Source organism: Bacidia gigantensis (assembly GCF_019456465.1).
Source record: "Bacidia gigantensis strain McMullin 20006 chromosome Unknown contig_231, whole genome shotgun sequence".
Lineage (NCBI taxonomy): Eukaryota > Fungi > Ascomycota > Lecanoromycetes > Lecanorales > Ramalinaceae > Bacidia > Bacidia gigantensis.
The window spans coordinates 937,314-961,451 of NW_025408598.1; the positions used below are offsets into that span (position 1 = coordinate 937,314).

The following is a 24,138-nucleotide window of genomic DNA, read 5'->3' on the forward strand; positions in this document are numbered from 1 at the left end:
CTTGGTACGGTAATAATGTGGTAGAGAAAAAACGGCGGTGATGATTATGACACCATCTGGGGAGAGGATGACTCCTCCTGCTCCTCGACGGGATGAGGTAAAACGTTGCGAAGGAAACGTAATACATGCCCCAGTCCGACGGAGCCACGTGAGAGGAGAAAAAGCTTTCTCCGTGGCGACAAAAGCCAAGCCATCAACGTTGCTGCTCCTCACAGGCGCAAAGCTGTCGACTCGACGCAGGCATATTCTTGTTGCTTTGGAGTCGGGAAATGGAGTGAGGTGGGAGATGAGTGGAGGTGTTCTAGAAATTGAGGCTCTTTGGCCCGGACCCTTAGGAGGCGAACGAGATTTTTGGTTGGACCCTGAATCAATAATATTTCATTACCAAGTACCAACGTGCCTGACTAGGCAGAAAGAAGCGTCTACGCTTGTCCACACGTCATGCTACCTCTGCTTGCTCTGACAGACAAGAGAGCTAGGCAAAGCCATCATTGTTGTTCAGCTACGGTATTGGCAAGCATGTCCCGCCTTCAGCGTATATCTGACGGGCCAATAACGTATCTACATCGGTAGTCATCTGGAACAGCATCATCCAGTACGACCATCATGCACCGCGCTCAGGCCAGGGACGGAAATCTGGGGTAGTCTCCTGTCGGATGTCGGAAAGAAGCACAGGCCTGTCTACCGAAAATCTGGGGGATAGCCGCCGCTCGCCTTACACGTTGCATCTTCGAAGATCGAAAACGGTCCTGCTCGATCTGTACAGTATTCTATTCGTAGCATCACATCTCAGAACATGCAGATTATCTCCCAAAGACATGTTCGCCAGATACCCAACGCTTCGTAGCTTCACAACAGATCATGTCCATTGGTAACCTAAAGCCCATGGCAGTACTTCCGTACACTTCTACAAAGTCCTTCACGTGCGAGCCTTTCCTCGCCTTTTAGGCGCAGGCGTGCCATTCGGGGGAGGGCCAGCTGCCCCTGCTTTCTTAGCTCGAGGTGTGCCATTGGCCGCGCCGAGCCCTTTGACTCTCTTTACTTTGGGCAGCGGCTCTTCCGGCTCGTCTGCAAGCCCCTGAGAGCCTTGATAGGACGCCAGGCTCTCCGCCCAGGCCACTACTTTGCCGCCGACTGGCCCTGGCTTTGCACGCTCGACTATCTCGGTCGCGTCCACAGCTATGTCCCGGAGAGCCTGCTGAGGTGGTTTCGCAGGCCCTTTGTTGCGTCTGGTATTCGTTCGCGTAGCAATGGCAAGCTCTTGGGCCTGGGTTTTCTGGAGGATGACTGGGTCTGTGCCCTCCGCTCTTCGGACCGGTATGAAGCTTGGTACACCAGGAGAGGGGTTTTGGCGGTGCAGCGTGGCGTGTGCGACTGCTTCGTCTGAACGGCGTCGACTCTAAATCTGCGTCGTCCCCTATCTGCTCATCTCGATCTGCAAGGCTATTTGAGTCGACTTTGGACGTACTAGGCGGGGTCGCAGGTTTCTTTTTCATATGCCTCTTTGGTGTAGCATCTTGGGGCTCCTCCGAACAAATTGGAGCATCGCCTCGAGATCCTGTTACCTTGCGAGGTGATCGTCTTGGGGATTCCTGGAATGATTTTGGTAGTTTGGGAACGGGACCAATAGCGGTAGCAGCTTTTTTGGCTTGCGCGCGATTGAGAAAATCCTTTAACATGGAGGTATCATCACTGAATCTGGCGGCAGGTCGAGTTTTTGGAACAGGCAGCTCGGCATCAGTAGCAGGCTTCTCAAAAGCTAATTGCGCTTCTTTTGTCTGGGCCTCAACGAGGGCGTTATCTATATTGTCCGCGTTGCCGACATCCAAGACCAAGACTTCAGATGGCAACATCGGGCCTTTAGAGTCCTCAATAGACATATCCGTGCAATAGCCATCCTCATCGGCCGACATCAATGGCTTCGTGCTTTGCTCGGATTTGTTGATTTCCGAAGGCGATGGCAACACGTTCGGAGGCGTGATTGGAGAGTCATTGTCTTCCACCTCTGAGGGGCCTAATGTAGTTGCGCTGATTGAGGCTTCGTTACTCTTGGGGATCTGTCGATCTTTACTTTCCTGAGCCTCATCGCTGAATTTTTGTAAAATTTCCCTCTCCTGCAAAGTATCTCGCTTTTTAAGCTGCTTCTTCTGTGGACTTTTTTCTCTTTTGTGGGTTTGACCTCTTACTTGGGCTTGCTCTTCGACGTAGACTTTCTCTACGAAGCAAGGTGGTCCCGATTTGAGGGCTATCGAGCAGCATAGGGCCTTCGTCCGACTTCAACTCCCCTGGTCGCCTCGAGCATGACGGTGTCTGTTGTTGAGAGGATGTTATGTTTGCTGTAGTCGGAGAAATTTGCTCTGATTTCTCGAGCTCGCCGTCAAGGTATGGAACGTCACCGCAGATGTCGAACTGATGCTCCGATTGCGCGTGGTTCATATCCTTCCCAAACGATGAAGAATCCTGACAGGCTATTTCCGTTCGGTCCGTATCATCGCTACTGTCTGCTGCTTGCATTCGAGAATCACGCTCCGTATCAGGATGACCGTCAATCACTTCGAATAAGGATTCTTTGGGAAAATATGTCATATCATTTAACAGTAGAGTCTCGTTTGGCTTTAATACTTCTCGCTCAACTGCATTTGTCGCTGATTTGGGCGTTTTGTCGATTGTTTCGAGGAATGGACCGACCAAGGCTCCACCGTGCAATTTCTCGTTTCCTTGGAGATACTCAGCACGATTCTGCGATATCAAATTACGACCCGCTTGGCCTGCGTCCTCTCGCACTAATGCCTTCACAGTCTGTCCGCGAGTCTGCTTTCCTACGTTTATACCGTCAGCGGGTCATTGGCACGCTATGGAAGACAGCAGTTTTACTCTTTGGTGTCCCAACGACAGTCTCCCTCAAAGTGGCGTGAAACTGAAGAGTTTCCGATCTACCCCTCTCAGGACCACTACCACCTTTCTGCACTCGCTGTTTCTTCACTGCTCGAGGCGTATTCGTAGAGACGTTGCCCAAGGCTTGTCGACCTTCGTCTGTAACTTGTTCAACCTCCGACTCCGATGGTACGTTGGCGCGTACGTCTTGCCGTTTCCAAACCTTGCGGCCCTTGTGACGGGCAACGTGGGGCGACTTTGGCGTCCTCTCCCAACCTCGAGTGATGTGTTTTGGGAACTCTAATTGAAAGTCGATTGCTAGGCTACTGTTCTCCCTAACGACGAGTCAGTCATACGCAATCGACGCCGCCTCGGCCTGCATGGTAAATGCGCAACCTAACTGACCAAGAAGATATTGGCGCAGGTCCTGTCATTTTCGAGGAACAAAGAATTATTGCGAATAATCAAACAACGCAAAGTACATGAAGTGAACGAAGCCTCTCAGTCACTTCCCCTGAGCGAAGTCCATACTTCTATTGATGCAATCCGATCGTCGCAATATCAATGAGTGCGCTGGTACAAATGCGGGATCGAAAATGTAAACAAATGCAATGCGGGCTTGAGGGATGCTTGGCACGGAAATAGGATCAGCCGCCCGCGAAACCTCAAGCCTCCGATAAGGTAGTCTGTAGGCAACATACATCAACCTCGCCATGCGCCCCCAATAACGTTGAACAAGCTTGTCAACGACCTTCGCAGTTGCAGAGTGATGCCTTCGAAGGGTTCTAGTACCAAGCTTGCTCCGCCACGCCTACCACCGTTACCAAAACTCAGGATCCGTCGCCCAAACGCGCCACAAGAGAATCCTTGTGTTGGTGTAATGACATCTGTACTCGGTAATCTTGTAACCCTTTGTTTATATCATTATAAAATACTCACATGTGGCTTGAAGCATGTTGGGCTTCGTCGGGATCAAATGCTGCGGGTTGCGTTGGACTTGAGCAGCAGCTAAGGGCTTGCATGGATACACCGGTATGTCATAGTACAGCTTAAAATCCAGCAACTCGTGACTCATACGTTGCTTCCCTACAGAGACCACAAACCGGCAAGAAGAACACAATCAATTATCACCTCACGCGACTCTATCCAAAGATTGCACCACCTCACAAAAAAAGGAAATGAGGCAGCCTAAAAAGGGCGGAAAATTTCGCCCCTCTTCAAATGTTACATTTGACTGGGTACGCGGAAGGATGCATAGTCTATCGAATCGTATGGACGAGACAATTGGTCAACAGGCAGATTCTACCATATACACGCCGCTATGTATGCATTATTCGAGTTGCAAAAGGGGCGAACCGTACAATCCCCGAGCTCGTTGACTTTGGATACTTTGAGCATAGCTGCGCCGCAGCCAGAGCAACTAAGAACGGTCGCAGATTGAGGCCAGAAGTAAAATCAAACATGTGACGGGATAATGGCAAAGTCGTGGAGAATGCAGAACGATTCAAGAGATGTTCTATATCGCTAAAAACGCTGGAGAGTTGATAAGAATGAAGGCGAGGTCTTACACCATGAAACTCTCGCCACAGCCACATTGTTCCTCTAGATTGATGACTTAGCAAATATCGAAGGCGAGATATATTCAAGGAAGAACGTACTTATGTTCGGGTTTCGAAATACAAATCGTTGCTCCAATTTGTCTTCTACCCAATCCATTTCACTGCCAATAATACTAAATAGCGCTTTGCTATCCACCAAGACTCTGACACCATCTTGTTCTACCGTTTCGTCAAAAGCACCGGGCTTTTCAACATATTCCAAGTTGTAAGCCAAGCCAGAACAGCCTCGATTTTTAACACCCACCCTTATGAGCCTTGGCTCGGGTTGATCGAGAAGATTCCGCAATTGTAGAATGGCATTCGGAGTCAAGTTCATGGCAGCCTTTCTAGGTCGCAGCTTTGAAACACGCTTTTTGGGCATAGTGGCTTCTGTTGAGGTTTCTATGAGTGGCCTCGACTTCTGAGCCTCGGTTTCGGGTATCGTGGCACCAGGTGCTATACTTCTGTCTCCAGACTCTGATAGCCTCTCAATCTGTTCGATAGTTCGAGAAGGTCGGACTTGATGGACCTCAGCCTTTGTGCCTGCAATTGATGTCTGATGTATGTTGGTATTGCGAGGTGGCGGTGGGGTAGGCTCAAACGGATGTGGTGTGTATTCTGTAGCAGTGTAGAGAGAGCGGTGTGTGCTGTTATGGCGTGCCTCACATCGCAAGCAGCGGGGTGGCGCTAGAGACCTCTGCGAGGCTGTAGTGACATTCACGAGCAAAGAGGCGATTCGGGATAAGCTCAAGGCGGAGCTCCTCAGAGAGTGGTTGTACCTCTGTAAAGACATGGTACTTTACAGAGAGGCCGTCGAAATCATGTATGTGGGGTCAGCAAGGGCACGTAGCATAATAGATGAAACAGTGCGCCTGTGCTGTAGGATGGTCCGGAAAACATCATGGCCAGTGACGACGTTCGCAGGTTACTAATGACAGCTGACGAATCAGCTACCGGCAAATTCCAATCCTTGTGGTAGGGCTGGTGTTCAATGTTCCCGCTGCTACGACTACCACCAGTACTATCATTTCATATATTGGCCTCTGCTGCCTTTCATGATGCAGTCTCGCTCTTATTGCAAATGCACATCTGATGGCTTCCGCTCTAGACCCAAGTGTGCAGAACTGCTACCGTTCAACCTCCATGTCTCTAAAAGAAGCCTGCCTTTGATTCTTTGTTGTTAAATCTGAGCACGCTTCGACTCAAACGCACTTCCTTAGTACCTACCTGGAAACATTTTTCGATAAGCATGTAGCTCGGTCAATACATAGTAACCTTTCGCCGAATAGGTCGTACAAAGCCATCCTGAGTTATGGAGCCTTCTCCCCTGACCCAACAAGCGCGTCCAAGCGCCTTTCAGCCTAAGATAGCCCAGCTATATGAGGAATTGTTTCAGGACGATGACCTCGATAGTACCTTTTCAGACGGGTTCTGGAGAGAATTCTTCTTATTGCGTCCGGATAGATCCAGACTGCAACAGCGAATTGACCGTCTTCATCCAAATGACTTGCTTAATTCCCAGCATGAGTCGCAGCAATTATTCATTCAAGCTGTATCCCAACTTAAGGCAGGCCGAGCACCTGCAGATGAGAACGCACTAGATGTATGAGACAACCTGATGTCGAACATTGCCTCGCGACTTACTTATCAGACTTTGATAGTCTTCTTGAGCCTCATCCTTGCAAAGCGATATACAAACCCGAGTGCCGATATTATCAATGTCGTGACGGGTCTGCATCAGGTCGACTCCGTCTTCGTTGATTTTGCAGATGCAATAGAAGCCACAATCCATGGTGGGCGGACATGTAAGTCGCATACTCAGCTCTCATGACCATTGTAGCTGAATGTCGAGGATTAGCGGCCATTCGACGAAAAGCCATTGAAACGGCGCTGGTGCTTACTGCTGGAGCGTATCAGACCAGCCTCATCACATATTTCACTCATCGTGATCTTCTCCTAGCTTTGAACAAGGTAAGCTTCTTTTTTGTTCTGGTCGAACCTCCGGCCACTTAGCCTGCGCTCTTCTCCAATCCCGCACTGCCCGCCAATCATGGCCTAGTTCTGTTTCACGAACACTGAACTATTGTGTTATCAGTTTGTGCTCTTTGAAGAGAGTGTGGAGGCTGCCTCACAAGCTTTCTTACTGTTGGGGCTCCTGGCCAACTATAACAAGTTCGAATTTCGAAATCCATACCGACTAAGCCTGGAGAAATTCGATAATGAATCAATCATTCAAAAAAATGTGTTGGCCTTTGGTGCTTCAATGCGTAGCTCACGAAATCATTATGTTGCCATTCAGGATGACATTGCAGAAGGCTGGACCCTAAGTAACACCTTGGCCTATGTAGGTCTTGGTATTCTTACAAATTCTAAACAGCCACATCATGCTCCAGGCGATGAAACGCAGACGAATTTTGGAGACTTGTATGTCCACACCAACTCAATTGCGCTTTGGAAGTACTAAGAACACTTTACAGGCCAGATCACAAGATTGCTTTACTGCTGGGAGGATACGAATTTGCTTGTGCTAACAGGAGCTTCTGCTATAGCCTGATAAGCCAGGATGCAGAGCCGAATACGACGGAAAGCCCATTCAGCGCTTTTCTATCTAGCATGTCGTACCTCTTACACCATGCCTACCGCTCGTCAAGAGCGACTACATATGGAATTTTATGTCTCTTGATCATTCGCGTGATTATCGAGGATATGGAACTCTGTAAGATTCTTTGCGATCCACAGAGTAATCTCCCTGTTCGCCTTTGTCGACAGCGCCAACCCTACCTCCCAGCAACGAGCAAATCCAGGCCCTCAGTCGCTTCTATTCTTGACATCCTGGTGGATACAATCAATCACAATCTTCGTCGTAACCTAGACCTTCAATTATACATCTCTACACTCGATGTCCTACATCGCCTTATTTCATACCTCGCCTTCAGCAAGACTCACCTAGCCTATCACTGGGCACTTTTGTGGCAGACTCTCATATCCTTCCTTCGATTCATAAACACCTATGCCTCAAGTCTTGCCATCTTGGACGCTGATCTCCCTCGTTTACTTAAACCCCTTGTTGACACATTAGCTCTTGCGGTCACATCAGGAGAGTCATTTCTGCCGGACCCTGCAGCCTATGACGACCTATTCTATAAGTTAATCGAGGCCGGTGACATATTACAACGCTTCAGGTCCGTCTTTACAGGTCACATGAGTCATACAAGCGAGTATTCGTCGTCTAACGCTTCGGAAGCGGGGGCTATTGACATCCTGATCCACGTCTCAGCATACTACCGGGATATGGTACAGCTAGCGGGACAACAAGGAGCTTTGGGCAACAATCCAAGTCCTCGTCAAATCAGCAAGATCATCAAGCAAGGGTATGAGAGTCTACGTTTGCCCACAATGGAGGGGCTGGACAAGTGGGATTATTTCAGGGAAGGAGACTACCGGGGCTTGTTGAAGCGCGCAGCGAGGATTGCTGCCGACGACACGAGACAATTATCTACGACTTGACGGACAGGGTCTGTTCGAAGCATGTACAGCAGCTTGCTAATCAGATTTGTTAGAAATGTGAGCGCTATTGTTGGATAACAGTAGAAACAAAGCATGAGGCCTGTGTCTAATCCCGCCTTCTGAGGTGGGGAAAGCATTTGCGGTCCAATCTTGAGCGACGCACTCGCGTGGCTTGGAGATTGTTTCTCATATGCATGCAGAATGATCTAGTGTGAGAGGCTAGATGTTCACCAAATGCCAGATGTCAGAGACGGGCTCAACGGTTAGGCAATCCACAATGCGCTTCTATCTGAATGTTCGCTCTCCGGAGGGGATTTCCGGCTGCTTAAATCTCTCAATTGCTGGATATATAAATACCCTTCAAATCCGTTTGACATGCTTGCCAATTGACTTCTGACATCTTTAAATTTTTTCCTACACTGTATTCATTTGTAAATTATCGTCGTTCGCCTTGTTTTAGCCCTACGTCATCGGCTCCGCGGGACGAATATCTGAACTTTTTCGGGAACAAGACCACCATGGCCGCAACTGGTACGCTGATCCTCCGCAAAGCACCTGTAATTTTTAGTCGTATTTCTCCTCGCTTTTTGCCCCAAAGAACATTCCATATCACCCAGCGCTGTCTGCAGCACCGTCAGCAGCCCCATCCTAATGCCATCTTCCTTCCATGCCATACCTATCAAAATCAACCCCGTGAAAGACTGACACCTGCTCACAGGAGAAGATACCTACAGCCTTGGCCTCCAACGCAATAAGGCCTGGGCGCAAGACACCGCCTCCGCAACACCCGACCTCTTTCCCACCCTCGCCAAAGGCCAAAGCCCTCAGATCCTCTGGCTCGGCTGCTCGGACTCCCGCTGCCCGGAAACCACTCTGCTTGGCCTCCAGCCCGGCGATGTCTTCGTGCACCGCAACATCGCCAATGTGATCAATTCTGCTGATCTGTCCTCCGCTGCAGTTCTCGCCTTTGCCGTCGGGAACCTGAAGGTGAAGCATGTCGTTGTATGTGGACATACGAGCTGTGGAGGTGTAGCGGCTGCGCTTGGCAATGCGAGTGTGGGGGGTATCCTGGATGCGTGGCTGGCACCGCTCAAGAGGCTGAGGGCGGAGAATGTAAAGCAATGGGAGAAGGAGGGAATTAGTGCGGATGAGCAGAAGTCAAAATTGGTGCAGGCAAATGTGAGGGCTAGTGTGAAGGTTGTGAGAGAGAATTCTGTGGTGGTTGAGGCAGTGAAGGAGAGGGGTTTGCAGATTCATGGGGTCGTGTACGATGTGGGCAGTGGACATTTGGAGGAATTGGACACGCAGGAAGGGGAGGAAGACAAGGGGTTTAGGGAAGGGGTTTTTAGTCTGAAGTAGATGCTAATTGAATAGGCATCTCGGATTGATCAGATGTCCCAATCCATCTGACGAAATCGACGCAGAGGTCTTTCTGCTGACCTCTCGAGCACGTCTTTGTGGGTCTAATACTCGGCCTTTTGCTAGCCTGGAGCCTTTCTGCATTAATAGACTGTAAACAATAAAACGGTCTCGTCACTGCCATTCAATCCGAATACCCTTCCATCAAAAGGTGGAAGTTCATCGACCGCCGACAACGATACGCCTGCACTTCCTCATTCTGGGGAATGACTCGCAATTCGGTGAAAGAAAACAGTCTAGGGTCGTATATTGATCGTATAGCATCCGAAACATTAAGATACCCATACCATAACGCCTTGCTCTAGAACATTTGACCTGCAATTCCCAGATAGACTGCCATCTATTTTGCTCGACTTTCTTGCTCTCGTAGATTGGACTCCAGTCGATCTGCAACGCTTTGAGACTGCGCTTCATCGTATCCAGGTGGAGGTTCGTCAGGCTGAGGGAGCGGCTCTGCTGTACTTGGTTCGAGCCTGGATGCCATATCTTCACCATTATAACTTGGCAGAGTAGCTCGCGTCACGCCATCTGAGCTTATAGGCGTCGGTCTTTGGAGCTGTGGTACGCTTTGAAACGAAGATGATGTGACTGGTTGCGAAGCTGTGCTGGAGGTCCCCGGACCCTCGTAAGCGGGTAGCTGTTCTAAGTCGACATCGATTGGCGCAGCTCCGCTCCTGTTCGCTCGCCCACTTTCTCTGGCAATTTCAGCCGCGTGTGTAACCTGCTCTTTGATTTGCTCGAAAGCAGACTGATAATCAAAAGCTCCTCCTTCTCGAAATGTAATCTTGATTTGGACGACGTGATGGTGTGTAGAGAACCCTCCTCCAGCCGTTGGCGCAAAAATGCCTTCCCAAACGTTTGGGCCGAAGAAGGGAGCCGTCACATGTGTATCTTGAAGTGCGAGAATAGGGACGGAAAGTGATTGAAACTGGGAAGTTGGGCTCGTTGGAAGATACACCAACTAAGATCATGACTTAGCAATGGTGGCGCGACCCTTCCATGTTTCAGTCAGACTCATACTCTTTGAGTAGTCACAAACGCTCTGCCGTCACTGCATTTAATTGAAAGCGGTTCCTTGCCCGGATATGAATTCGGTGTTTGTAGGGCAAGTGACGTGCGAGAAGGGGAGGTGATTAAGACTCTCTCACGAGGCAAGCGCACAAATTCCTTCGAGGCTCCATCTAGCATCACCCAGCTTTGTAGACTCAGCATATCATGATACATTCGAGATTAGGCTGGAGACGGGAAAGTATGAAGGGCTCACTTGATCGACATCTTATTAGGCGGAGTCCTTTTAACGGTATGTTGAAGGCGGTAATTATACCATCGGTTGCGAAACTAGTTTTGAGCTTGTCAAGGTGACACAAAGTTGCCTCTCGACAGGGAAGGTTCCATGAAGCCTAAGATATCGAACTCTAGCCGCGCGTCAAACCCGGCACTTCGCTATGTCGTCGTTTTGCCACATACTTCCTTGAATCACTCATCCTGAGGCATTTGACATCGCAAGTCCAAGATAGTTGTCACTGTCTTTCTAGTTCTCACGAGGAGCTGTACTGCAGCAAATCGTAGCTGTTACTATGGTTAAATTTCTCGACTTGCCTGCTGAGCTCATATCTCAGGTCGTCAGCCATCTTCAATCGACATGTGATTTATTCCATCTCTCACTTCTCTGCCGAAAGGCACATGCAATCATGCTAAAAGATGGGTACCGCGTCTTTGTGCAGACCAACTTTCCAAATGTCCCGGTCCCTGCGCCAATCGAGTATGTTGGTGGCACAGGTCGCTTTTACAAAGATGCTGCCCACGCTTTGTCAACACTGTCTCGCAATTGGGATCGCAAGGCGCTAATTGCAAAAGCCATATGGCCTGGTCCAGGCTATGGGCTAAAGAACCAGAGAGTAGGTAACAAGCAGACCATGGGCTTCACGCCTGTGATTAGTTGCCATGAAGCCTGGTATGGCGGTGATTGGTGCTCGAGAAACCAGGTCGTGGCCTGGGGTGCTGGAGCTGAAGTAGTCTTTGGCTCAAGCAATCTTGCGCGACCATCAAGCCCTGGAGCAGATGAGCGCGAATTACCGTATCATTGGAGAGATTTTAGTGTATACCGGGAAAAGGGCATGTGCGAAGGCCTGGATGATGTCACTTTTGTGCAAACGATGCAGTCCTCTGGTACTGATACTGAGAATCTTCTTATAGGTAGAGCAAGTGGTCATTTAACACGCGTTTCGTTTGAGGCTCAGCGACGTAGATTCAAACGTCGAGCCAAATACGATACCTTTAAGCAGCCCATCAAATCAGCTACATTAAATTCTGAAGGTATTCTCGCCGCTTGCCTGTCAAAGAACTCTTTTGCTCTCTATGATTGCAGGTCCGAGGAGCCGAATCTAGGCCCCATGACACACATGAACCTGCGACCTTCCGAGGAGTCGAGTATTACTCGTGTGGCTAAGTTTCTACGTGATGATCTAGTAGCTGTGGGTTATGGACCATCTGCGGCATCCATTCAAATCCTCAACATTGGAGATTGCAATGTGAGGGAAGAGGGTCTGATATCTTACGGACAATCCATATCAATTGCAACAGACCACGGAGAACAGCGAAAATCAACGTCAGTATATTCTTTTGCCACGCTACCACCGTCTAACCAAGCAGGAGGCAAGCATGGGGAGCTTTTTTTAAGCGGAGGATACGATGGAGTTGTTCGCCTGCACGATTTACGGTGTGCGAATCGCATCGCCGCAACGTTCAGTGACCTTGTTGATTCTTCTGCCATCTATTCTCTAGTCTCATACGGCCGTGAGCGTTTTGTGGCAGGCGCTGCTCGTGACACTCTCATGAAGGTTTTTGACCTTCGAGTGCCGGGCTCCAGAAGGTACTTTGCAACTGACCTGCAGCCTCATGGCAGCACGAACAATGACATCCAGAATGTAGCTTGCGGATCACTCAGATATTACAGCCCAGAGGATGACCTCGAAGGGGGCTTCGTGGCTGGAATGTCTTTTTGAGCACCGGCCCTTCACGCAGAGCATGTCATAGCTATAATACGAGGTCACCTGTCTATACATTGTCCAGTCCATCAGCGTATTCTCCAACCCTTTTTGCTGGAACTGAAGGCAGAATTCTGCAAATTGATCTGGCTTCAATGATGGATAGATTTCCTGATCCTGTTTTCGGTAAGGTCCCGAATACACAAAACCGCGTCAAAGACATCCAGCGCAAATGGGACCCAAGAGGAAGCGTAGCAAGATTGCCACTCTACCAACACCCTGCGAATGATAGAAAAAGTGTTCAGATAAAAACGCAGCGCTCTGTCGGTTACTACGATGACCGCCTGCCAGGTTGGGATGAACGGTGGGAGCCTTGAGTTGGCTTTCAGAAATTGGAACCGATTATATAAAAGAAGTAGTGTCACATATTCACATGACCAAAATACAAGGGCTGGTTGACAATATGTACTAGTGAAATGTTGTTGCAAGGTGAGAAGCCGTCCGGCGATCAGTGTTTGCTTGCATGCTGATTTGGCGCTCGCATTTTCCATCTCTGCCTTTTTGAGAGGTTGCGCTTGAATGGATGAGCAAACTCACTGGCATGTATGATATGCTCTTACATAATCAAGCGGGACTTGACATGATCTTGACGATCAGTGAGTACCTTCTCCTCAAGTCACCGACCTTCCATATAACAGAAGACCTCCAAAGAGGAGTTTGGGCAAAGCAATTAGCGTAGTCCATCCTGATAGTCGGCGAGTAAATTTTGAGCTGTGCTATTGCCTAGGGTTATTGCTCGTTGGGACGATCTCTTCGTTGTGTGATGCTTATTTCTTCGACGGTTGGTATGATCATCGTTTTTGGACGATTCTTGTTAAGACCTTCAAGCAATGTGCAGGCTTTGCAAATACGTTGACTTGACATATAACCGCAACTCTGACATTTCCCCACTTGTTGCACCATTGGTCTCCTCACCTCATCATTCGGCTTTTTGCATGCCTGCCGCTGGTGTCTCTGGCCGATCAACGTAAAATCCAATTCTCTGCTTTTTGTGACCTCGCTCTCGGAGAGCTTTTGCTCCATGTCCGCCATGTCCCCTCCACTATCTTTCTCATGTGAGCTTCTGCACCCACCTTCACCACTGGCACCACCATTGATTATGGTATTCAATCTATCGTCTGATTTTTTAAGGGACTCCTCGGGTACCAAGCGTGCCATGTCTTCACCACTTCGAACAATGTCCAATATTGAGGTGGGTCTTACCTGCTCAAGATTCTTGATCAAAGTCCTAGCACTTCCACGGAAAGCCTCTGGGCTGTAAATGCATTCGGTCGTAAAATAATCTAAGCCCTTGTAGTGCGCATACATGACGATTTCTTTTTCATAGGCATATTTCAGCGGCTTACTCCTCTTAATGTCGCTCGCAGAGCTAGCAGTAACAATACTAGTCGCCCGCGACAAACGCGGTAGGTCACCACGCAAGAGGTTCATCAACACAGTTTCAGCAATATCATCGGCATTATGCCCTGTCACCACATGGTTGATACCAAGCTTAGCAGCGCCCCGATCAAGCGCTTGCCGGCGAAAGACACCACAGTACGTGCAGTTGCCCTTCTTGCCAATTTGTTCGACCACTTGATCCATAGTCCAGCCGTAAAGATCGCTGTACCCCACAATACGTAAAGGCATGTCATACTGTATTGCATTCCGCTTCACTGTCTCTAGGCTATCGTCTCGGTAACCTTTGATACCCTCATCGATAGAGAGCAGAACAAGCTGAAGCCCATAATTATGCCGCTCGTTCAGCGTCTTGAGAACAGATGCGAGCACAGTGGAGTCCTTTCCCCCTGACGCTCCGATTGCTACTCTCTCGTTCGGGAAGAACAGGGAATTTGCGATGATTGTCTCATGTATTTCAGCCTCAAAAATGTTGAGAAAGCAAGACTTGCAAAGCTTTTGACCGTCTTTTGGGCGAATGATGATTGCGCGCGCAGAATCGCATTTCGTGCACGGTATTGGAGGCATGATCACCTTTAGTATATAGAAGTTTGAGGTTTAAGATACTACTCGTTTGTTTTAAGGTTAAGTAGTCTTGGCATCAAATATATCAATATTGCCATTGCGCTCTACTTGCTCACTTGTTCAGCCGTCATTCATGCTAGTCTATCAATCACTGTACAACAATTAAATCTTATATTAGAGCAGAGTGCTCAAGTTGAAAAATACAAATATTAAGACCTTGGGCGAATTTGAAAACACGAATCAGACCTAAGGATTACGAAGGCCACCAGAGCAAAATGCATACGGTATTGGTAGGGTGTATGAAGTGGATGTTCTTCTAATGGAGATCGATGAGAGCACAAGTCATTTTCATACAGCTTCCCTCGAATAAAAAGCCCAAACAACAGCCTGACGTAGAAAGGATGGTTCTTGTTGTGCCGACAGGCTGACACGCATGTGGCTTGCATCGACCGCCGTCTCGATGATTATGCGTATTTAGGGGTACAAATGCCGATGACAAGGATCCAGGACCTCAGCGCTGGGTCCACGTTGACGTGGCTGGCAAGCGAAGATGCTGGCCGATTACCTACTTGCACATAATCCACCAATATCTCGCATGGCAACATCTTAGATGATGTTCGAGATCAAAGCTCCGCATATGCTGCCTTTCGCCGTGTTGCAGCACGAACCCACCTTCGGGGGAGCCGGCTTGTGGGTTCTCAAGTCGTATTGTTTGAGACTCAAAATTAGTATAAAGTCGGCGAAAGGTGATTGCCCGAATCGCCCTTCTCACGGATCCGTCCGTGCGCCTTCATATCTATTCCAAGGGGTGTACAGGGTGGATCCTGGGGTCAAAGCAATCGTCGGATACTGCTTTTAGGCACCACTAGTCCTTCTATTCATAATGTTCAGCACCGAGTAGCTTCACCAATTCTCAGGCTCCGCATTTTGCGACTGCTTTCTACCTACCCACTACATTTAACTTTGACACTTCAGCCTCGCAGTAAGGGTGGAACCCTACGCCCAAAGTCAGGACGGCCAACCGAGCTATTGCGAAAAGACATGGACACAATTACAATAAGCTATAGTTAGTCAGTTACACATGCCGGGATTTGACTGTTCCTTCGTACTACTGGGGCAATAATAATCGAGAAGGTTCTAGCATACCATCTTCACCATGCCAGGCACCCTATGCTGCACTTGCAACGTCGCGCGGCTGTTTCAACAATTACGATCTGCAAGGTACGGTCCGGCCAAATCTGTGCTGTGTATCAAGCATCAGAGCTGGCGGTATCCTGAGAGACTCCCGCAGCTCATGAGTTCGATGGGCTTGAGAATGAACCTTGGCACATGGGACGAGATGGACAGTCTGCAATGGATGCATTGGTTAAAAGTCTCTGCATCTAACTGGTGTTCACCTTACATACGAGCTGGTCCAGGGAAAACGAATGGTCTGCGACAGACTACAACAAGTTTCGGGGTGAAAGAGAGCCTTGTCATTGGGTCGCCAACAGAGCACGCTGCCAAGTCTCTCTTCCCTGCTGGAGTGGCTCGAGAGATTCCCCAACCGTGCGTGCATCAAGCTATCCCGACTTGGTAAAGCATTCGTGCAGATGCTGCAGATTCGGCCCTTCCGCCTGCTCCCATTCTACTTTTTGCGCAATCTCTCCCGGTGCGATTTCCCTCTCGAGGTATATGAAACTCAGATCAAGTCGATCCAGAAATCCGAACTGAACAGGCGGAAATCTGAATCTTCGTCTTCGAAGTGTTCGGCTATCAGAAGACAGTGGGTCTACGTGACCCAGAAGTCGTGACGCAATCCAGGAGGATATCATGCATATTCCCCTGCAATACCGTCGTATAAGTCTACTGGCCCTCAATATTCCGCCGAACTCTGTATACATTTGATGCTGCTAGATTGCACGACCCTGCAATACCATAATCATGACACTTTTTGTCTGCGAAAAAAGGGACACACGGTCTGAAATGTTTGGCGTTCTATTTCCATTCAGGCCTGATGACCGTACACCTCGCTTTCCACACGCCCCGCGCTACAGCATTTCTTTCATACTGCCGGGCTGCTTCACCATGTCTGAGACAAAGCCCCCCGTAACAGAACTCCTCACAAGTCTAAAGGACGGTTAATTTCCATATTTGGCTTGCTAGGCTTATCATTTGTGGGTTATTGGCCCAAAAACTTCCTTTCTCGTATTGCCGCATCTATAGGACACTTTCGCAAAGAGAGAGTCCAATGAACTGCGTGCATGTGGTCCAATCAAGGCAGCTCCTTGAGTGAGCCGACCTCGATACTTTGGAGATGCTGCAAAAAGAGCCCTTTCCATGCGCAGAATCAGTCAAACCTGTGTTTGCATCTCTCTCCACCACACAGAGCTAGCTCGAACACGTTCACCAATGAGTCGGCGGATTCTACGCGAAGTTGCTGGCGGCCTTGACGTGACATCTTGTCGGGATTGGTCTGGCATAAGGGTACGTGCTGCAGCCGCAGAGGCCGTTGCAGTATCGTAATGTTTCAGCAGGCAACGTCCCACAATGCTCCATCAATAGCTATCACACCATCGTTCAAGCGGTTCTCGAGGCCTGATACGGGTCCCAGCCGCGTCGCCGATGAGTCCCCAAAACGCAGAAAGCTGGTGGTTGCAAGCAGGAAATGATACGTCGGCAACCTCACGGCGAATTTAACAATGTTACGAAGCTGACATGCCTGAGATGTAGGATTACTTTGCAGATGGTCAGGGTTTGCTTTTTCTCCGCACCGCTGTCTTTGACTTAGATAGCACTCGATTTCCCACCCCAATAACAGATGCAGAAGATTGCGCAGCGTACCTGCCTGATCGAACCTTCGTAGAATAGGCATTCGCTAATGAGCTGAGCCTTCCTAGACCCCCTTCAGACGGTGTCCATCACGCCGATGAAGCAGCATCGAAGCATCGGTGGATCTGGCGGCTCTCTGAGAGGGAGCTGTCTTTTCCTCTTGCCGCGGTGAAGGCGTGAGGGCAGGTTTGTCGGAGGAGACACCCGCGTCCCCGGAGACGGAAAGGCCAGGTGATATTATTATCTTCGTGCCATCCTGAAGTCCTGAATTCCCGTCGCGGTGGGTCCTGTCAATCTAACCTTGAGCTGCGACTGTTCGGCAAGAGCCAGCAAGTGAAGGGGAAATAATAATGTGTATGTAGAGACGTCAGGGCCAGGAGCAGTGCGCGTGCAGGACAGCCTGCATAATCTACAGGGATATATCCGCTGATAGTGACCCCTTTTTAGCCTTGTCACCCTCTCTATTGCTGCTCTGGGTCAATTGATGGAGAAAGCGAGCGGAGGAAGGCTCGAAGGCCCGCCTCCTATGGTCGGAAAATGCTGCAAAACTCTCTTATATGCTTTCGAACGCTTCTTTTACGCATCATGACCCATGTTACCCCAGATTTTCCAAAAACCCGTAACAGCCATTGACAGCTCAACTACCGCGCCTTCGTCGCAGAATACAAGAGAAGAGCCCTCACTGCCAATCTGCCGTCGCCCACTACATAAACCGAGCCCAGTGCGCCGTTTTCTGTCACAATCCTGTCCTGTTTCGAACGAGTCTCGGTCCTGCCTGTCCACCTGGTCCTAAAGAGGGCAAATTACTGGCAATTCCTCAATCACCCTCACGCTCACCCTCAATCAACCTTCAAGACCCTTTCGCTCCTCCATCCCTTCTAAGCCACTCGGCACCCCCCGAAGGATTACTACTTCATTACTTTAATTTGTGCTTGCCCAATTATACCAGCCACCAAGGCCCCCTCGGCCTCCCTAGCATCTCCCTTCCGTCACACCAAGCTGCCGATCCCCCCGCAAAATCCTGGTCCCCATCAGAAGCTACTCACCTGCTACTCCTTCATCAACCCGAGCAATCGCTTCGAAGGTCCCAGCTGTGCGCCAACACCAGCTACAATGGTCGACAGAGTGATCAAGAATCCTCCCACCAAGAGCAGAGCCTCGACTGCGTCACCACCGGCACGTCCCTTTCAGTGCCAATGGCACGAAGGGTGTCCCAAAGTGAGCGCACCATCCCTGACAAATACGACACCTGTGAATACCCACAGATGCTGACCTGCACGTCCTCATTTCCAGAGCTTCAATCGCAAGTCTGACCTGCAGCGCCATTATCGTATACACACAAATGAGCGACCCTACGCGTGCGACTATAAACCTTGCGAGAAGACATTCATCCAGCGCAGTGCTCTGACTGTCCACCGAAGGACACACACTGGCGATAAACCTCACAAGTGCCCTTACACCAACTGCGGAAAATGTTTCTCTGATGTGCGGCCCTTCCCTCTCTCCAAGCCCTGAAATCCTTCTTGCTGACCTCCTCGCAGTCATCTAGCCTTGCCCGGCATCGTCGAATCCATACCAATGACAAGCCCTATATCTGCAAAAATACCCAATGTCGGAAAGCGTAAGCAACAACTGCCAAACGCACGTGAGTCAGCGCGGCCTAACGTCCTGTAGTTTCTGCCGCAAGACAACAATGACCAAGCATTTCCGGAAAGAGCATCCGGCGGAGTCGCTTGACCATGACGAGGACGCAGACTACTCAGACGTCGAACCGTCCGAGGATGACCCTTCTGTTGAACAGGATGGCACAGATTCCGGTGGCTCAGCAGACTACTTGATTGATTCCACGGTCAAATTGGAACCGACGAACAATGCAGCAGCCAGCAACTACAATGCGAACCTCTGGCGACTGCCAGCCCAGACAGCTCAACGCTCGACCCAAGCAGCCCATACTCAATCAGGCGCAAACTTGGCCACTAATCATCAAGGCCACACAGTCAAGCTTGAGCGTTCGGCGTCTCACGCTTCACAGCGAAATATGACCGATCCTGCCTTAAGTGGGCATGTCGCCGCAGTAGGTTATGGTGGTCGAGCCAACATGTTACCACTTCAGATTCCACGCTCACACGGTGATGATCTTGCCATGTGGCAGGCGCAGCAGCTTCATGATAGTCCTCATAGTATCTCTTCGGATCCGAGTTTCTCTGTGCAAGATCTCAACAATACGAGCCCTGTGCCAACTCATTTCCAGCAAGTCTTGCCCATCCGCCGACCAAGTCTCCAGCCCGTGCACGATATAATCCTAGATGATCCCCGACAAGGACCATATACGCAGGAGTCTCAGCAGAACTTCAATTCCACGCCAACCCCGCAATACAACCAGACACCACCAGATTTTCGTGAAGAAATGCCGCGTACTCCTGCTCCAGGCCAACAATTACCTCATTTTTCCTCCGGGCTATCCAACGCTCAGTATCAGGAACCACATAGTCTGCCCCTCGAGGAGTACAACAATCCTGCTCATAATGATTTATTCAATATGTCACAAGCTCGAGGCGTTAGCCTCTACATAGACCCATTGGACGCTTATAAGGAGCTCAAGATGGAAGACAACATCTACACACAAATGCCAGAAGCTACCTATGGATGGAGCTGATCCTTTTGAGCTTGCGTCGAATCGGCCGAGAAAGATCAGCCCCTCAGCAACGACTTCCTCGGGAATAGAGTACCTAAGGTGCCAATCACCTGTCTTCTAATCAGCTATCTCACATACGCTCCTACCGCTCGAATACCTTTGAACGTATGGAATATAACGACTTGTACGACTTGTTCTCTCCTTTTCCTTGTTGCTTGAGCGACACGCTTATGACAAGGGCGGCGATTGTGTTTACGCCGTCTAACGTAAACCAGAAAAGTTTGAGATATCCATCCTTTTGCTTTTTTGGCTATGGTGCTATCAGGCGTTCAGAAATTGGATGTAGGGGATCCTTACAAAAGTAAAAAGAAGTGGAGAGAGATCAAGCTTAATCGTCTGCAGTGTGGGGGTGATTTTCGATCTTGTGGGTCCCATCTGTTATCATCGTTTTTGGGCTCATCTCCGAAAGACGCATTCTTTCCGGCAGCAGGGTTGGTGGTTCTTCTTACTGAGGAACGGGCAAGGCCTTGACAATGTACCGAGCTGAAAGCGACGAGCATGATGATCCCACGACGACGGAGAAATGTACGGAGCATGTGTAATCACTGTAAGAAGTTAAGCACTCAGTATATAGCAGTTCCATCAATACTCTATCTGATTTTTCGACCACTTGAGCCATTCGCGCTGAACATTCTGACCTCCTTTCTGGAAGTCACAATGATAGCCACTCATCACAGCCCATTATGATTTAGAAGTTTTATTTCTACAATACAGGATTCGCACATGACTTGCAGGCAACCCTGCATTGCTGTTGCAATACGCCATACTAAACTTCACAGCAAGGCCAAAATCTCTAACTCCCGAAGAGGTTAAGATATTTCTCAATTAGAAAAGCCCTGTGTACTGGCCTTGGCGAGCTAGGCTCGAAAAGCGCAAGTGATCCCTGAGGTCGTGGACCATCATCAAATCCAAGACTACCTACGACTATGTGCTAGTCCCCTACGTTCAATGATCACCGTCTCCTCGGTGTCCTTACCATCTCTCGAAAGCCCATGCACTCTTTTTCAAGTCATCGGGCATAGATAGACTCTGCTCGCAGACCTCTTTGTCCGCAGATTGCGGTCTGACGGCTTTTCAAGATGGCGGTCCCAAAAGACACACTCTTCCGCTCGGCGGACATGTCTCTTACGCAGCTATACATTGCGAACGAGATAGGAAGAGAAGTTGTCAGTGCGTTGGGCGAGATAGGAGAAGTTCAATTTCGAGATGTATGTGCAGATCTCCTTGCAAGAGTTTCAGACAATGTGGCTAAGCGGGTTATCTTGCAGCTCAATTCGAACACTACAGCTTTCCAAAGGACTTTCACGCAAGAGATTCGAAGATTAGACAATGTTGAACGGCAGTTACGTACGTGAACTTGCAAAACAAGGAGATACTCTATCTAAAATTGAACTAGGGTACTTTAAGGCAGAAATCGAAAAAGAGTCGATTCCCGTGCGTCCTCGATATGAGCTACCAAACATGCTTGCCGCCCCTTCAGCATCAGAGATCGATGAGCTTGCCGACAAATGCCAAGGCCTCGAGCAGAGAGTTGCATCTTTGAACGATAGCTACGAAACCCTAAAGAGGCGAGAAATTGAGCTTACAGAATGGCGATGGGTTCTTACCGAAGCGGGAAGCTTCTTTGACAGAGTAGTACAGCTCAAGAATATAAGATAATTATGATACCAGCTAACTGAAATCAAAGGCACATGGTAATGTTGAGGAGATTCGACAATCAACCGACAACGACGAAGCCCCGCTACTTCAGGACGTCGAACAGCAAGCTCGAGGTCAGAATGGCGATGCCTCGGGCCAGACCTTGTCGGCCATGAACATCGGATTCGTATCTGGGGTCATACCCCGTTCTAGAAATGCTGCTTTCGAGCGGATTCTGTGGCGAACCCTTCGCGGTAATCTGTATATGAATCAAGCTGAGATCCCTAAGCCACTACTCGATCCCGCTAGCAATGAAGAGGTTTACAAGAACGTTTTCGTCATCTTTGCGCATGGAAAGGAAATCATTGCCAAAATCCGCAAAATATCGGAGTCACTAGGTGCTGACTTATACAGCGTTGACGACAATAGCGAGCTTCGTCGTGATCAGGTTCATGAAGTTAACAGCCGACTGAGTGATCTGGGCAGCGTTCTTGGCAACACGAAACGCACCTTGGACGCTGAACTTACGCAAATAGCAAGAAGCCTTTCGGCTTGGTTAGTAATTACTAAGAAGGAAAAGGCTGTATATGAGACGCTAAATCGTTGCTCTTACGATCAAGCTCGCAAGACCTTGGTTGCTGAAGCATGGGTACCAACCAACTCTCTACCACTCATCAAGTCCACCCTCCAAGACGTCAATGAAAGAGCCGGCATGACGGTGCCCACCATCGTCAATCAAATTCGAACTTCCAAGACCCCGCCGACCTACAACAAGAAGAACCGATTTACGGAAGCCTTCCAGACGATCATTGATGCTTACGGAACCGCCAAGTACACCGAAGTCAATCCAGGACTTCCAACCATTGTGACGTTCCCCTTCCTTTTCGCAGTGATGTTTGGTGATCTTGGTCACGGATTTATCCTAACCTGCGCCGCTTTGGCTATGATCTACTTCGAAAAGCCAATGTCAAGAACGAAACTGAACGAGCTGGTCTCCATGGCATTCTATGGACGTTTCGTCATGCTTATGTTTGGAATATTTTCTATTTACACTGGACTGATATACAACGATGCATTCTCAAAGGCCTTATCTTTATTTCCGAGTCAATGGGAATGGCCATCCGACTTCAAAGAGGGAGACTCGGTCGAGGCACAATTGAAAGGTAATTATCGCTATCCTTTTGGCCTTGACTGGAATTGGCACGGAACTGAGAACGAGCTTCTGTTCTCGAACAGCTTCAAAATGAAATTGAGTATCCTGATGGGATGGTCTCATATGACCTATTCTCTGTGTCTCTCGTTCCTGAACGCTCGCCATTTCAAGTCACCAATCGACATTTGGGGCAACTTTGTACCTGGCATGGTGTTCTTCCAATCAATATTTGGCTACCTGGTCTTTTGCATCATCTATAAATGGTCGATTGACTGGTACCCGGCGAACGGAGAACCTAAGAATCCTCCTGGACTGCTCAACACGCTAATCTATATGTTCCTCCAGCCAGGAGTAGTCGATCCCAAGGAGCAACTTTATTCAGGCCAGAAAGCAGTGCAGGTCATCTTGCTCCTCATTGCAGTCATTTGTGTTCCTATTCTCCTATTGCTGAAGCCATTATACCTTCGTCGAGAGCACAACAGAGCCCGCGCTCTCGGGTACAGAGGTATAGGTGAGACCTCAAGGTTCAGTGCTCTTGACGAAGAGGGTGAGGATGGGCAAACCATGAATGGTGGCAGGGACAGCATGGGCTCTGACAACGAAGCTGCCGCCATGATCACGCAAGATATTGGGGATGAAGAGCATGAGGAATTCGAGTTTTCGGAGGTCATGATCCACCAGACTATCCATACGATAGGTGAGGCAATTTTCCCTTTTTGGAAGTACTGCAACGCTAATTGCCATAGAATTCTGTCTGAATACCGTATCGCACACAGCTTCTTACCTCCGTCTTTGGGCCTTGTCTTTGGCCCATCAACAGCTTTCGCTGGTTCTCTGGAGTATGACTTTGGAGAATGCCTTCGGGATGACCGGGGCTATCGGAGTCATCGCAACAGTGGCCTTCTTCTTCGTCTGGTTCTTCCTGACCATAGCTATCCTATGTGTGATGGAAGGAACGAGCGCAATGTTGCACAGTTTACGATTGCATTGGGTAGAAGCTATGAGCAAGCACTTTATAGGGGACGGCATCGCGTTCGAGCCATTCAGTTTCAAGCTGTTACTGGAAGAGGAGGAAGAAGGAGGCTGAGTTAGTGTGTAGACATAGCGCTTAATGTATAGGAGCATGGTATGTGAGCTCACATTGTGTCACGTTGTAAGGTGCTGCTCCCATGTATCTACGGTATTCTTCGTAGACGCTGTCGGAGCATTGAGATCTCCACATGTTCGCTTCCCGATAACGTGCATTACCCCAGAAAGCTTGGCGTTCTTAGCCTCCGCCCTGCCGTACCTTACTCGCTCTCAGCGATCTGAGCTGTGACGCAGATTATCACAACATCGGTCTCTTTGGATGAACCTCATGAGCACGCGGTGACTACTTCATCTTCCTTGGAAATAAGTCTAGCCTATCGTCACCGAACCATTGGAAGCTTGTGT

General features: G+C 49.2%; 8 protein-coding genes across 8 annotated transcripts; 5 read left to right on the top strand and 3 right to left on the bottom strand.

Annotated features, from left to right (window-relative positions):
- Positions 1–919: 919 nt before the first annotated feature.
- Positions 920–5,265, bottom strand: KY384_004296 (uncharacterized protein; the record flags this gene model as incomplete). The annotated part of the gene is made up of 6 exons (XM_044812802.1): positions 920–1,383; positions 1,469–2,215; positions 2,397–2,819; positions 2,875–3,209; positions 4,443–4,476; positions 4,533–5,265. The coding sequence occupies 6 exons, from the start codon at positions 5,263–5,265 to the stop codon at positions 920–922; spliced, it is 2,736 nt and encodes a 911-aa protein (XP_044670222.1).
- A 519-nt stretch (positions 5,266–5,784) lies between these two features.
- Positions 5,785–7,979, top strand: KY384_004297 (uncharacterized protein; the record flags this gene model as incomplete). The annotated part of the gene is made up of 5 exons (XM_044812803.1): positions 5,785–6,075; positions 6,124–6,277; positions 6,313–6,443; positions 6,568–6,896; positions 6,950–7,979. The coding sequence occupies 5 exons, from the start codon at positions 5,785–5,787 to the stop codon at positions 7,977–7,979; spliced, it is 1,935 nt and encodes a 644-aa protein (XP_044670223.1).
- Positions 7,980–8,497: 518 nt separating this feature from the next.
- Positions 8,498–9,338, top strand: KY384_004298 (uncharacterized protein; the record flags this gene model as incomplete). The annotated part of the gene is made up of 2 exons (XM_044812804.1): positions 8,498–8,510; positions 8,698–9,338. 2 exons carry the CDS (start codon positions 8,498–8,500, stop codon positions 9,336–9,338), a joined length of 654 nt encoding a protein of 217 aa, XP_044670224.1.
- Positions 9,339–9,738: 400 nt separating this feature from the next.
- KY384_004299 (uncharacterized protein) lies at positions 9,739–10,610 on the bottom strand (the record flags this gene model as incomplete). Its single annotated transcript, XM_044812805.1, has 2 exons — positions 9,739–10,359; positions 10,419–10,610. 2 exons carry the CDS (start codon positions 10,608–10,610, stop codon positions 9,739–9,741), a joined length of 813 nt encoding a protein of 270 aa, XP_044670225.1.
- A 479-nt stretch (positions 10,611–11,089) lies between these two features.
- On the top strand, positions 11,090–12,762 carry KY384_004300 (uncharacterized protein; the record flags this gene model as incomplete). Its single annotated transcript, XM_044812806.1, has 2 exons — positions 11,090–12,393; positions 12,552–12,762. 2 exons carry the CDS (start codon positions 11,090–11,092, stop codon positions 12,760–12,762), a joined length of 1,515 nt encoding a protein of 504 aa, XP_044670226.1.
- Positions 12,763–13,174: 412 nt separating this feature from the next.
- Positions 13,175–14,410, bottom strand: NCS6 (nucleotidyltransferase; the record flags this gene model as incomplete). The annotated part of the gene is made up of 1 exon (XM_044812807.1): positions 13,175–14,410. One exon carries the CDS (start codon positions 14,408–14,410, stop codon positions 13,175–13,177), a length of 1,236 nt encoding a protein of 411 aa, XP_044670227.1.
- A 4,501-nt stretch (positions 14,411–18,911) lies between these two features.
- Positions 18,912–19,874, top strand: KY384_004302 (uncharacterized protein; the record flags this gene model as incomplete). Its single annotated transcript, XM_044812808.1, has 1 exon — positions 18,912–19,874. One exon carries the CDS (start codon positions 18,912–18,914, stop codon positions 19,872–19,874), a length of 963 nt encoding a protein of 320 aa, XP_044670228.1.
- A 1,118-nt stretch (positions 19,875–20,992) lies between these two features.
- Positions 20,993–23,791, top strand: VPH1 (H(+)-transporting V0 sector ATPase subunit a; the record flags this gene model as incomplete). Its single annotated transcript, XM_044812809.1, has 5 exons — positions 20,993–21,121; positions 21,182–21,260; positions 21,310–21,545; positions 21,601–23,401; positions 23,451–23,791. 5 exons carry the CDS (start codon positions 20,993–20,995, stop codon positions 23,789–23,791), a joined length of 2,586 nt encoding a protein of 861 aa, XP_044670229.1.
- Positions 23,792–24,138: the final 347 nt, after the last annotated feature.